General features: G+C 41.5%; 1 protein-coding gene across 1 annotated transcript in view; it reads left to right on the top strand.

Annotated features, from left to right (window-relative positions):
* OTOG (otogelin) overlaps positions 1 to 14,974 on the top strand; it is a 165,019-nt gene that overhangs the window by 101,234 nt on the left and 48,811 nt on the right. The window contains exons 35-37 of the mRNA XM_042459445.1: positions 3,835 to 3,908; positions 8,815 to 12,182; positions 14,305 to 14,473. Of these exons, the coding sequence (XP_042315379.1) occupies positions 3,835 to 3,908; positions 8,815 to 12,182; positions 14,305 to 14,473 (3,611 nt within the window). The remainder of the gene's footprint in view (positions 1 to 3,834; positions 3,909 to 8,814; positions 12,183 to 14,304; positions 14,474 to 14,974) is intronic.

Below are 14,974 nucleotides of genomic sequence, written 5' to 3'. Positions count from 1 at the left end.
TCCCCCCCTCCGTTAGATAAAATGAATGGTGTGTGCTGCTGCGCCGCTGCACCCAAGCCCCATTATAATGGTGGCACTTAGTCTGGACCCCCTCCTTCCCAAAATCCTGGCTATGTCCCTGATGGCAAGAGAACATAACTTTCATATTTCAATAGTTCAGGATGCTTAGAAAAATACATTCAAGAAATGAGGAGAAAATGTATAGCCAGAATCCTCTTGGGAAATTAAGAATGTGTGTTTTCTATAGTTATGTAGCTACAAAGTGAATCCTAACCTGATTTCCCCAATCTCCATTTACCAGCCAGCAGCCACTGTGATCATTGGGGTTCTGTTCTCCTATCAATTTGGACATTCCCACACCTACCTGTGAGTGATCTCCAATGCGACGGGGAGAAGCAGGGTACCTGCTGGAGATAGCTCACAGGGGAAAGTGGGAAAATGTCAGCTTATCAACAGGGGAGTAGACCATCATGGATCACAGAGGCTGCCCCCAGTTAAGTGGGGAGTGGTGGACTTTCAGTGTAGAGATTATCAATATGAAGCAGTCAAGAATGCATATCTCTAGGTCACTCATTTGTAACAGATTAGTGGATTCCGTTTAATAATGATGATGGTGATAATAATAATAATAATGTCTGTTACGTAAATTATTTCTCCGAAGGCTCCCACATCTCATTTTAATACATCTTTCCATTCCAGTGGTTCATATAATCTAGGAAAAAGGCCTTAGTTTAGGTTAGTTCTCATGACCTTTCTCCCTTGCCCATACTGACGCTAGTCAAACAAGAATGTTTTGTTGAGTTATTTTTCCCCCTGTTGTGTAAAGAGGAAAGAAAGCAAACAGATTTCCCCAATCATATTGAAAACAATTATATTTTCATAGAGGAAGAAGACAGATTTATCATAATTATAGCCGTATACAAGTAGCAGTATGCAAGTAGGAGCCAGTGTGGTGTAGCAGTTAGAGTGTTGGGCTAGGACTGTGGGGGACCAGGTTGAAATCCTTGCATGGCCATGGAAACCCACTAGGTGACCTTGGACCAGTCACACTCTTTCAGCCACAATGGCAAACCCTCTCTGTACAAATCTTGCCAAGAAAATGTTAAGATAGGTTTGCCTTACCATCACCATATATCAGAAAACTCTTGAAGGTACACCATAACAAAAATGTAAGTAGTTTCTTTGGATTTTAGTGCCCCAGAGTCCCCTAGAAGTAACTGCAGTAATTTTTCGGGTTTTTGAAGAATGATATATGGTCCCTAAGTAAGGCTTCAATCCTATATATGCTTACCTGGAGAAAGCTTCACTTAGTCAATGGATAAACATATATAGGACTGGTTAGCCAGCATGGTGTATTATTATTATTATTATTATTATTATTATTATTATTATTATTATTATTAACCTTTATTTATAAAGCGCTGTAAATGTACACAGCGTTGTACATACAATCTTTTTAATTAGATGGTTCCCTGCCCTCAGGCTTACAATCTAAAAAGACATGACATAAAAGGAGAAGGGAAAAGTGGTGGGGCTAGTAGGCTAATACATATAAAGTACATAGCAATACAGGAAATGGTTCGATAAAACAGGCACCAAAAGAACATCACATAGCAAGCGACAATTATGCAGTGCCTGGGAATGCTTCTCTGAACAGGATGGTCTTCAACTCTGTTTTGAAGCTGGTTAAAGAAGTGATGGCCCTTGTTCGTGGGGGAAGAAGGTTCCAGGAGTGAGGGGCAGCGAGTGAAAAGGGGCAAATCCGACAGGAAATCCTGGGCTGGGACAGCAGACCTTGACTAACAGAACAGAGGGCCCTGGTGGGAAGGTGAGGAGAAAGAAGGTCTGATAAGTAAGGAGGGGCCAGCCCATGGAGGGCTTTAAATGTCGACAGCAAGAGCTTATACTGAATGAGGAAAGGGAGGTGGAGCCAGTGAAGGGATGCCAACGCAGGAGAGATGTGGTCAGAGCGGTGGGTGGAAGTGATAATGTGTGCAGTTGAATGCTGGACAGAGATTAAAGGACGGAGGTGAGAAAGAGGAAGCCTAGCCAGGAGGACGTTACAGTAATCAAGTCGTGAGACCACTAGGGCACGGACCAGGATCTTGGCAGTAGAGGTGGAGAGATAAGGTTGCATTTTAGCAATATTGTACAAGAAGAATCTACAAGCCTTGGCTGTGGTCTGGATCTGAGGGATACACGACAGAGAAGAATCAAAGATAAAATCAAGACTGCGGGCTTGCTGGACTGGTTGAATACAAATGTTGTCCACAAAGACAGAAAAGGAGTGTTGAAGGGTGGGCTTAGGAGGAAAGACAAGAAGCTCCGTCTTGGACCTGTTGAGCTTCAACGCCAATGGGCAACCACTGTGAGACGCTGTGAGACGTGATGAAACTTGCTGTTCAAGCCTTGGAGAAAGGTCGGGGGTGGAAAAATACAACTGGGTGTCATTGGCATAAGATGGTAGGAAAAACCAAAAGAGCTAATGAGTTTACCTAAGGCAGGTGTGTAGAGAGAAAACAGAAGGGGACCCGGAACAGAGCCTGGGGAACTCCAACAGATAAGGGAACAGGAGAAGAAGTCTGACCGCCAGCACCACTGCAAAAGATCTGCCAGACAAAATAAGATCGAAACCAGTCGAGAACAGAGTCTGAGAACCCAAGGTCAGAAAGTTATCATGAAGCGAGTGATCAACAGTGTCAAGGCTGCAGACGGATCAAGAGGATGACAACGAGTAAAGCCATTTGCCTGGCCAGTAAAAGATTGTTTGAGATCTTGGTGAGGGCTGTCTCTGTGAATGCCGTGGGCAGAAGCCAGACTGAAAGGGATCAAAATGGAGTTGGCTTCAAGAAATTCAAGACAGCGAGAATAAACAACCCGTCCAAACCTTAGAAAGAAAGGGAAGAAGAGAAAGCTAGACAAAGAAGAGGGTCAGAGAAGGTTTTTTCAGAATAGGGGAAATGAGAGCATGTTTGAAGTCTGAAGGGAAGGAGCCTATAGAGGAGAGAGAGATTGAGATATGGAGAGCGAGGGCAGAAAGAAGAGCTATAGAGATTAGAAGGTTGTTGGTTTGAGCACTGCACTATGACTCTGAGACCAGGGTTCAGGTTCCGCTTGGCCATGTAAACCCTGACCTTGGGAAGTCACATGCTCTCAGCCTCAGGGAGGTGAAATGGCAAACTTCTCTAAAGAAACTTGTCAAGAAAACCCTCTGATAAGTTCACTTTAGGGTTTCCATTTTGGAAACAACTTGATGGTACACTAAACAGCATATAGGATGATCTGCTATAAAATATTTTTAACAAACTAGTATCAATTCTGAGATATTGAATCTTACCCTAATATCCAGCCCTTGTCCTATCCTTTCCATGCTCACTAATCACTCTGTTCTTGCTTTTTGCTTTCCCATGCAAGGCAATTTTAGCAGTCTGATGGCCATTAGTGTTGGTATAAACAAACAAATGATACAGTTTTATACAAGATGTAAAGGCTCCTGCCAGTTCTAAATGGAAGTATTCTCGGACAAGCATATGCATTTGTCCAAAGGTTATGTCACATCGTTCATGATTAGCTCGTTTCATCAGAATGGCAAATTAGTCGTCACAATATGTGAGCTAATTAGGAAAATGGGAACAATAACTAGAGGTTCCTGTACCTTAATGATTTAGAATTAGGGCTGTGGTTCAAAACCCATTTAAAGTAGCTTAACCTCAAAGGAGTTCAAGCCAGGTTATGTACAATGCATGTATGGTTACCCAGGTGTTTAATGTTGCTCATATTGGTCCTTTTTGTTTCAATGTATGTTGTGTGATAATCAGTAATTTTTTTCTTTAGAGTGGAAGCTGTGTTCCTGTGTCCTTTGATATGGTTCTGGATGAAGTCACTCAAGATGGTCTACTTCCTAGACTGTATGTTAAGCACATTTTGTTTATTACCTTGTGTCTCAAGGTGTCATTTCAATTTATACATGGGAATGAAGTCTAATAGCATGTTCCCCAGGATTGTAATCTTCCTAATATTTTGTACATTGCACATGAGCCTAATTGGCCCTGTTCTTACATCTTCCGGCCATCTCAACTCATCTACTAATTTTGCTCCATTCTGGTTTGGGTCAAACAGTGGCTTTCTAAAGGGTCTGGGAGAAAAAAAACCTGTATGATGATCCTGTGATGAAAATAATAATAATAATAATAATAATAATAAATAATAATTAAATAATATAATAATAATAATATAATAATATAATAATAAATAATAATAATAATATACTATAATTCGTTACAGTTACATCCTACTTCTCAAAGAAAGTTATATATAACTATAAGTAACTTAACTTAACTATTTATATAAGGTTATACCATTTTCACATCACAACAACTAAACTGTAAATTGGTTAGGCTAAGAAAAACCACCTGGTAAACTTAATGGCTGACCAGGGCTTGACTTAGGTTTTTCCAAAACATATCAAGACATAATGTGAAGTCGAAGGCTTTCACGGCTGGCATCCATAGTTTTCTGTGAGTTTTTCAGGCTGTGCGGCTGGTTTCTGGAAGCATTTATTCCTAACATTTCACTGGTAACTGTGGCTGACATCTTCAGAGGGTGGTGGCACAGAAGTGTGTGGAGTACAGTATATATACTTGTGGACCTTTGTTTGGGAGGAAGTGGTTTTTAAAAAAACATGTTTAGTGGAGTTAGTTGTGTGTAGTACTGGTCAAATGGCGCAGCTGAGGTGTGTTGTGTCGAGATGTGCGAAGGGGATTTGCGTCTATTAACTGATAATCTATTGTCTGCGGGGAAAACCCTTTGAGCATGGGTAGTGTTCATTTGGTTTTCTTGAATCTTGATTTTGGTGTTTTTTCAGGACAGGTAGCCAAATCTTGTTTACTTTCCGTGTTGCTTTTTTTTCTGTTGAATTGCTCAGGTTTTGTAGATTTCAGTGGCCTCCTTGTGCCATTATGACCTGGTAGTTGTTGACATGGTCCAGACTTTCAGTGTTTTCAAATTGCATTCTGTACCCTAGTTGGCTTACAACGTGTTCTGCTACTGCTGATTTTCTGACTGGCCCAGTCTGCAGTGTCTTCTCGTGTTCCTTGATTTGTATTTGATTGCTGCATGTAGACTTGTCTACAGATGCACAGTATGCAGTAAACTTTGTGGTCGAGAGGGGCTCTCTTTTCCTTCACTAAGTGCAAGATTGCTGGATTTTCCTGGTCAGTCTGTAGATGTTTGGAGGTTTCCTTATAATTTCCCTAAATAGACACGACCCCCTTTGCCATCCCCCACACAACACACCTCAAGGCTGTGCTATTCACCAGTACAACAAATAAACTGACTCTACCAATAACATGTAAACAAACAAACAAACAAAAAAACACTTTCCTCCCAAACAAGGGTCCCACAAGTTATATATTTTCCACACACTCCCATGCCACCACCTCTGAAGATGCCAGCCACAGTTGCAGGTGAAGTCAGCAGAATAAATTCTTCCAGAACACAGTCTCACACTGAAAAACCCACATAAAACTATGTCCAGCATAATTTCTTTTACATCACCAATGACTCTCATGAGATATTTTCTGACTTGAAATAGCTTTCTATGTCATGTATTTCTGTTCCATGCACAAAATATTAAAATATTATGTTATAAATAGCTTCAGGCTATGTGATAGGGTATATACATAACATAAATGCATTTCTTGTTTAGACTTTGATCTATCTTCAAGATATCTCATGCCAATCAGCTTCTGGGCGCAATACAAGTACAGTCGGCCCTCCTTATACACGGATTTGCCATGCGCGGATTTGAGCATACGTGCATGGCAAATCCGGGGATTTTGTCCCCAATGACACGCGCCGCCATTGGGGACAACTTTCCTCCCTCCCTCCTCCCCCAACTCTTCCTTCCCTCCCTCCCTCCCCTCCTCCCCCCCCCTCCCTCCTTACTTACTTTCTCCGGGTGCCGCGTCGCTGCTGCTCTGCCGCCGTCGCCGCCTCAGCCATAGCAGGGGAAGGCCGGGTGGGGGTTGTGGAGGCAAAGAACTCCAGCTTGCCACCCGGCTCTTCTGTGGCAGCGGCGGCGGCAGCGGACGCCACCAGAGGCCTCTTCGGCCTCCTCTCCGCCACTGTGCCGCCGCCAGCACCTCTGTGCAAGGGCCGGGTGTGGGGCGGAGCCTTTTGGCCTCAGTCCGCCACGGCCCTACATCGAGGTGCTGGCGCCGGCGGCGGAGAGGAGGCCGAAGGGCCCCAGGCGCTCGTCCTCCTCCTCCTCCCTCTCCGCCGCCATTGCCAGGGGAAAGGCGGGTGCTGTCCTGGAGGCTTCCAGGAGCAGCGCCGGCCTTTCTCCTGAATGTAGTTGCGGAGAGGAGGCCTCTGGCGCTGGAGGACCAGCGCCAGAGGCCTCCTCTCCGCAGCCACCGTGCCGGGGGAAAGTGAGTGCCTTTCCCCCGGCAATGGCGGCGGAGAGGAGGAGGAGGACGAGCGCCTGGGGCCTCTTCAGCCTCCTCTCCGCCGCCGCCGCCAGCCCTCGATGCAGGGGCCGAGTGGCGGACTGGAGGCCAAGAGGCCTCCAGCCCACCCGGCCCTTGCACAGAGGTGCTGGCGGCGGCGGCGGCGGCGGAGAGAGACGAAGAGGCCTCTGGCGTGGTCCTCTGCTGCCACCGCCACAGAAGCGAGGCTTCTTTCCTCCAAAACCCCCACCCGCCTTCCCCCTGCTCAGCTGCTGTGGCGGTGGCGTCGGCGGCAGCAGCGAGCAGCGGGCACCGGGGAGCAGAACAGGGGGAGAAGTAAGGAGGGAGGGAGGGAAGGAAAGAGTTGGGGTGAGGAGAGGGGAGGGAGGGAAGTTGTCCCCAATGGCAGCGCGTGTGCACGTGCGCCGCCATTGGGGACAACGGGACTTGAGCATACGCGGATTTTGGTATACGCGGGGGGGGGTCCGGAACAGATCCCCGCGTATACCAAGGACCGACTGTATTGGTCATCACCTTTAAAGCCCTATATGGCTTAGGCCTGAGTTACTTGAGGGAACGTCTCTCCCTACATAATCTGCCCTGCACTCTCAGAACATCCGGGAAGAATCTTTTAGAATACTCAAAGACTAGATTAATATCAACTTCCCATAGAACGTTCACTGCCATGGCCCCCATGTTATGGAACAACTTACCGGAGGAAATCCGTCTCATCACCACGTTAGATGCCTTCAAGAAGGCACTAAAGACGGATCTCTTCAGGTGAGCATACCCACCCAACCTTCTATAAAGAAATGGAAGAAATCACACTTCTGATCATAACATCACATTGATGTTAGTATTGTTGATTCAAGTTTTAACTGATTATTGTTTATAATACGTATTTTAGATAGCATTGTATTGTATGTGGTTTTATGGTTGTAATCCTGCCTCGATCCAGGAGAGGCAGGAAAACATAAATAAAATTTATTATTATTATTATTAAGTATATGCAAATATTCCAAAATAAAACAACAAAATTCTGAAATCCAAAACACTTCTGGTATCAAGCATTTTGGGTATAGGAGACTTAAACTTTATAGATGTAATCAGTCATTACAATCATTTTGAAACTTATGTTTTTGTGATAGAACCATAAAACCATAGAGTTGGAAGAGACCACAAGGGTCATCCACGAACTCGCAATCAAAGCATCCTCAACAGGTGGCCATCCAGCCTCTGTTTAAAAACCTCCAAAGAAGGAGACTCCACCACACTCTGAGGAAGTGTGTTTCACTGTCGAACAGCTCTCACTTTTAGGAAGTTCCTCCTAAAGTTTAGGTGAAATCTCTTTTCCTGTAGCTTGATGTTCAACTGTGCTTTGATATACTTACATTTAAGCTTGTTTTGTTTTTCAAAGCATTTTTTTAAAAAAAGAAAGACATACTTTAAGACTAAAAAATGTTCACTAATTCTGCAAAGCTAACAGTTCCATTTAATGTAGTGGACATTTCTTCCTAATAGAAATTTTAGAATCGCACTGCAGATAACTTGTTCATATCTGCTTGTCATAGTGAATACAGCCAGCCCTCTGTATCCATGGATTCAAGCAGCCACAGTTTGAAAATATTTTTAAATATTTAAAGCATGGGCTGGCCCCTCTTTATTTAACCGATCTTCTCTCTCCCTACATCCCTACTCGCACTCTCCACTCTGGTAGCCAAAGCCTCCTCTCTCAACCCAGGATCTTCTCTGCCTCATCCCGGATACGTCCCTTCTCTCTTGCTGCCCCTCATTCCTGGAACCTTCTTCCTCTGCATGCACGGCTCATCACTTCCCTAACCAGCTTTAAGGCTGAGCTGAAAACCATATTGTTTAGGGAAGCGTTCTCAGGGAATTTGTGATTGTCATCTGGCTGTCTGATAATATTTGATGTGATGTGATTTGTTTTATATTTGATGTTTTTCTTTTCTATATGGTATTTTATCTATTCCTCTTTTAATTGTTATTATCTTAGAATGTACGCCTTGGGCAGGCTTTTATATACTCTTTAATTTTACCGACTTTGTACAGTGCTGTGTATAATTACAGCACTTTAGAAATAAAGTTTAATAATAATAATAATAATAATAATAATAATAATATAAGTTCCAAAAAACAAACCTTCATTTTGCCATGGGGGATACCATGGTATAAGGGATATTGTTTTACTATGTCATTGTATTTATTGGGATGAGCATCCACAGATTTTGTTATCCACAGGGGTTCCTGGAACCAGACCCCAGTGGATACCAAGGTCCACTGTATTTCTGAATCTAAATTATTACTAGTTCAAAACATAAGATTTTCTCTCTCTCTCTTATTTCAGGCATTGAACCTATGGCTGAAGTTCAAATGCTGCTATCTACTTTAAAGACACATGCAGCTCCTGGGGCTCTTGAAACTTCTGCAGTGATCCCAAGTGAAGGAATAACTTCTTCTCCAAGACCATCCTTAAAAGACAGAGAAACAACACATGCATTCAAGTGGCAACTCACTTCAACAATAGAGAAAACTAAATTATCTACTCTTCAGTTGACAAATATTACAGGTTTTGCCACATCTCCAACATCAAATGTTTCAACAGAGGCAACCTTTGGTAAAAGTGTAATGCCAGTGTTTTCACACTCAGTATCAGATATTGGCCTCCCTTCTTTAGTTGATACTCCTTCGCCACCAACAGCTGATTTAGTTACAGGTGTTTTGCCTAGTAAACAGGCAGGTATTACAACAATCTTGTCAATCCCATCAACTCCCATGATCAGCAAAGCAGTAAGTAAGATTCCAACTGTTACTGTAATTCCATCCATTGTTACACATGGTAAATTGCCAGCCACAGTTGATATAGTATCAGAAACAAAAGATGTAGTTGCTAAGAGTTTCCCTACAGAAGAAACAGAAAGAAAACATGAAAGTATTACAGAAGGCAAACTATCTTCCCCAGTCACATCAAGAACAAGTCATTTTTTAACCAAAGCCACACTGCCATCTTTGGAAACTTCTTCCTATTTTCCCACAATCACTAGAACAACAGCTTCAGGTAGAACAAAACTGGATGCAAGTCAGCCATTTGAAATGCTTGCCAATGTCACTGTAACATCATTTTCTCCTTTATTTACTACTTCATCACTAATGACAGTTGTTAAACCAGTTCCTTCAGAAACCTCAAAAACAACTGTTTCTTTAGTCAAAGAAGGAATTAAGACTACATTTATTCCAGTACTTCAAGTAGTTCCACTAACTACCACTGCAATCCCTACACATCCAAGTAGTTTGCAGTTTCCTACCATTAAAAAAGAAATGGCACAAACAACATCAAGTATTACATATCCACCAAGTTCATATTTTTCTCTGTATTCACCTACTACCTCAAAATCTGCTATCTTTTCTTCCAGACTTCCTCAGTTATCTGATACTCTTTTCCCAACAAAGTTGAAAGAAATTTTACAAACTGGATTGACAAGTGAATATTCACAATTTAAACAACTAAATGTGACTGAGGCTGTGTCTGCTTTATACACTTACTACCCTGTTTCATCTCATACCATAAGAGATGCTCCTTTGTCTACAAAAGAAAGCTCTGAAATGACCACTCCTTCAGCGTTACCAACACACACTCCAGTCTTCCTCAAGGCATCTACAGAATACAAAGCACCTTTGTCTCTGAAAACAACAGAGATGAGTGTTGCTCATGATTCTGATGCTGTGACAATGACATCTGATTTTACAAAAGAAGCCATGGCTATGACTGTTCCAGTTCCACTAGTAACTAAAATAACTGAACCAGCTGAACCAACTGGCTATCCATTTACTCTGCATGCTATGGCTGATACCAAAAAACTGATATATCTTGGCACAACTGAGTCAGAAAAAACCACTAGTGCATATGCAAGAAAGCCTTCTACTACTTTTCTGTTAATGCCCATTTCTACAGCAGGAATATCAAAGAAAGTCACTAGTCTTGTGTCTTCATCACCTGAAGATAAAGTTACCACACCTGCTGCACTTCATTCAGTAACAACAAAGAGTACAGCTATGTTTTCTGTGCCCCTTACAATGGAGTTTCTGACCACAGTAACCTCAAGGCCAACTTCAGAACTGACAATAAAGCAGGGTTTAGGAGATACCAGTGTTGCTTTATCCCCATACACTAAATTTAGCAGCCAGCCATCAACTGTCAAAGAATTAGTACCAACCACAGAAATGTCAACTTTTACTTCTTCTATCCCTGTTCCTCCAACAACACTTCATACCACTTTCTACAAGACAGAGACAACAGTTCTCCCACACACTTTAACAGAAGAAATAGCAGCCACTGCAGAACAGCCAGCTGAGAAAACAAAATCCTATATTACTCCCAAGGCTACTTTTTCTGCTCATACATTTCCAGGGGCTTCTTCTGATTTGAAGGAGGTATCCACTGTTCCATATTTTGCACCCAAAACAGAGAAGCATGATTCCTCAACAACTTTGAAAATGTACTTAACAACAAAGGGATCTACAGGAGCTTATCAGTTTCCAGCTGAAGTGGCAAGAACTATTATTCATCCCAAAAGTGCTTTCAGTACAACAGAATCAGCAGTCAAACTTGCTGTGTCTTCCCTCTTCAAAAGTACTTTGCCACCAGCAGTTGCTTCTTCATCTGTTTCACTGACTTCTCTATTTCCAACAAAAGCTCCTTTAACAAGTGAAAAAGGGGCAAGCCAAACATCCAAAAGTGATACAGGGTTTCTTCAGACAACATTTTTAACATCAACTGAAAAAGCTACTGACTTGACTTTCAGCCAAAAACCTGTGTTTTTTCCCTCTGAAGGTATTACACGTCTGTTGCCATTATCTACCACGAAGGAAAAAGTAGAGGAGTTCTCTGTTGTTGAAAAATTAAAAACTGACATAACTACCACAAAGCATGTAATGACTTCTTCTCCAGCAATCACACCATCTAGCACTTTCTTCCATGTATCAGAAGCAACATCTCCTTCATTGTTTATATTAGAAGTACCAGCAACATCAGTTGTGAATCAAACAGAATCACAAGAGGGGGTACTTTTAACCCCAGTAGTATCAACAGCTGTCACATCAAGAAGCAAAAATGTTACAGATAAAACTTCAGTTTTATCTAAGCAAGTGCCACTGTCTACTATTTCTTATAGTTCAATGTTGCCTGCACTTAGAGTGTCACCAGCTACCCCATATTTTACAACTACAACTGAATCAGCACCCCTAGGAATAAGTGGTCTGACAACACAAAGTGTTACAAAATCATTAGCAGAGAAAACAGCAGGAATAAGAGAATCCATTGCAGCATCCCTGTTTTCAGTGTCTTCTGTTGCTTTGGAAGCAAAGAGTATCACATCAGAAATACCAGAAACTGACAGACAAATACTGGTTACAAAGCTTCCTGTATCACCTTTGACTACCAAACACCTTTCACCTGCCTCTGCTGTCCCAGCTACAATACCCAAGATGCCATCAGTGATTAAAATGCCTACTACTTTTGCAAGCTCTTTACTGATATCACCAGTACATCAAAATGCTACAGTGACTGCACCTGTTCTTTCGTATTTATCTACCAAACAAATCTCTGATAGTGCTACAGAATATTCCTCAGGATTAACCACAGGAGAAACTGTCTCAGCAGTTAAAGCATCAGTTTTTATGCCATCTAGAGAAACAGCAACACAACCAACTTGTGTAGTGAGTAACATAGCTAATGTCTTTCTTCCTTCAGATATTTTATGTGTGGATGTGGGACATTCAGAACAGATTAAAGGGAGTTCTTCATATGACAGTGTGAGTCAGTGTGAGACAGAGTCGGTGGAATTTGATACTACAAGATGTAGCAATGGACACCAACATGGAAAACTTTAAAAGAGATTAGACCAGAATATGAAAGTGGTTAATGACCAGTTACTCATAATTAATTCATTTCCCTAGGAACAAATATAAAAGTACATTAGTTATGAATGCAACTTAATGGCAAGATACCTTCACTTTTATTGGGTAACTGTACTGTTTAGTTAATTTAGTTGTTGAGTGAATGGGAAGATGCTATTAATTTCATGTTTTGCTTCTTGACATTTATTTGTTTTATAACCTGCCCTTTCCCCTAGGACCCAAGATGTTGCTGTTGTTTTTCAAGTTGTTTCTAATTTATGGTGACTCTAAGGGGAACCTGTCAGAGGATTTTCTGGGGCTGAATATGCATGACTTGCCTAAGGTCACCCAGTGGGTTTCCATGGCTGAGTGGGGAATTGAACCTTGATCTTCCGAGTTGTAGTCCAACGTTCAGACCACTACATTTCACTGGCCTAAAGCAGTTTATAAAACAGATTAATATATAATGTAGTAAACTGATTCATGATAGTGGAAACATTTTTAAAAGTTTTAAAGACCCAAATAAACAGTTTTAAACCATTTAACACATAACAGATAAAGAAAGGTTTTGCCAGTGTTTGGTTACTGTGTGGACAGTGTCTTGCATTATAATTATTTGATCTGATACAGGGTACTTCCTTTCCACAATCCTGTGAAAGCAGCATAAAATCTCAAAATCTTTACAGAGTTCAGCCTCTGTGCATGGACACTTAGCAATATCTGTCCATTTCCTAAGTTTCTCTGCCTTTGAACACCAAGTCCTAATTAGAACATGGCTGCCTTGGGAGCACACATTCTGAAACTCTGCTCTTTCCCAGTCTACTTCTTCCTCCTCATTTGACCAACAACAAAAGAAGTGGAAGGAACAGTGGAACTGATTTTTTTTTGTTTTTTTGCCCAACTTGCTCCGTCCCCCACACACATTGTGATGGTTAGTATGATATTTAATCTGTAAAATTGTTCTTAATTAATTTAAATATGTCAATTTGTGTGAAACTTGCAGTACCAACTTCAGTCACTAAGTGACTTCCCAAAACAGTGTATAGATTTACAGTTAATTCTGTTTGAATCTATAGGGGAGTAGTCCAAACAGCAGAGTTATATGGTTGTCTCTTGCTCTGGGGCATCACCACCCCCATCCCCACTCCATGGAAACAGGATAGGTATTTTAATGACTATGATAGAAACAAGATCTGAATCAGACCATCATTCCATTTAGACCAGTATTTAGTCAGATCATCTAGATCAGTATTGTTAATGCTGACAGGCATAAATGGCTAGCCTGGCTTCCAAGCAGAACTCATTGCTAGTCCTACCTTAGATCCCTGGTATTGGATAGTTTTCTATCCAAATACTAAGCTGTCCTGTCCCTTTTTAGCTTCTGAACTTGGATGAGATCAGATGTGTTCAGGATGGTTTGAAAGAAAACCTGAAATTCCCAGCTTTTACTTTTAAATTCTGTGTGCTGAAAATGTGGAATGCTGGGTGCTTTTCATGAGTACTACACCCATTCTTGTCCTCTTTTCTTTTCTTTTTCATTTTTTGGCTTGGGACACTGAACAAATTCCAGGGTTTTTTATTTTGGGGGTTTTTCTGGTCTATTCCTGTTGTTGTTGTTGTTGTTGTTGTTGTTGTTGTTGTTGTTGTTGTGTGCCTTCAAATAGTTTTTGATTTATGGCTACCCTAAGGTGACTCTATCATAGAATTTTCTTGGCAAGATTTGTTCAAAGGAAGTTTGCCTTTGCCTTCGTCTCAGGATGAGAGACTGTGATTTGCCCAAGGTCACCCAGTGGGTTTTTATGACTGAGCAGGAATTCGAACTCTGGTCTTAATGGTCCTAGTCCAGCATACAAACCACTACCCCATACTGGTTCTCAATATTCTTTTTATTGAGTGTTATTTTGATAAGAATAGTAACCTGTGTTTTCTAAATATGTCTTAGCCAATCACGGAGAATGAATGCATAAAACACATTTGCTTAGATGGGCAACTGATCCAAGTTAACAAATCACAGAACTGTCCATACAATGCAACACAACCCAGTTGTGGATTTCTTGGATTTGCTGTTCAGATAAATGGAGATAAATGCTGTCCAAAATGGGAATGTGCATGTAAGTCTTGTAGTATTTATTTTAAAAAAGCATTAAGCCAATAAAAATGTGGATATGTGAGCAGGCTAAGAATCTGTGTAATAGAAACAGATGGTAGGATTTATTTATGGGTTATTAGTAGCTTACTTGCCATAGACCTAAGGTATTTTAAGTAACAGTTTCAGAAAATGAAATTAACATCAACATCATCTAATGGGATTGTACATGTAATAATGAAGTGAACTAAACAAATGGAACAATCCAGCGATGTGGGATGATGAAATCAGAAAAAACAACACTCTATGTGGGGCTGTCCTTGAAGATGACTCAGAAGGTGCAGCTAGTACAAAATGTAGAAGCTAGACTACTCACTGAAATTCCATGGAGATATCATAATATCTGTTCCGAAGGAATCATACTGGCTGCCAGGATGTTTCCATCCTGAATCCAAGGTGCTGGCAATGTTTTTTAAATCCCTAAATGTTCTGGGATCTTAATACTTGAGGGAGTGCCTCTCTTTCT

This window comes from Sceloporus undulatus, chromosome 1, assembly GCF_019175285.1.
Source record: "Sceloporus undulatus isolate JIND9_A2432 ecotype Alabama chromosome 1, SceUnd_v1.1, whole genome shotgun sequence".
NCBI lineage: Eukaryota > Metazoa > Chordata > Lepidosauria > Squamata > Phrynosomatidae > Sceloporus > Sceloporus undulatus.
This window is presented reverse-complemented; position numbering and strand designations above follow the sequence as displayed.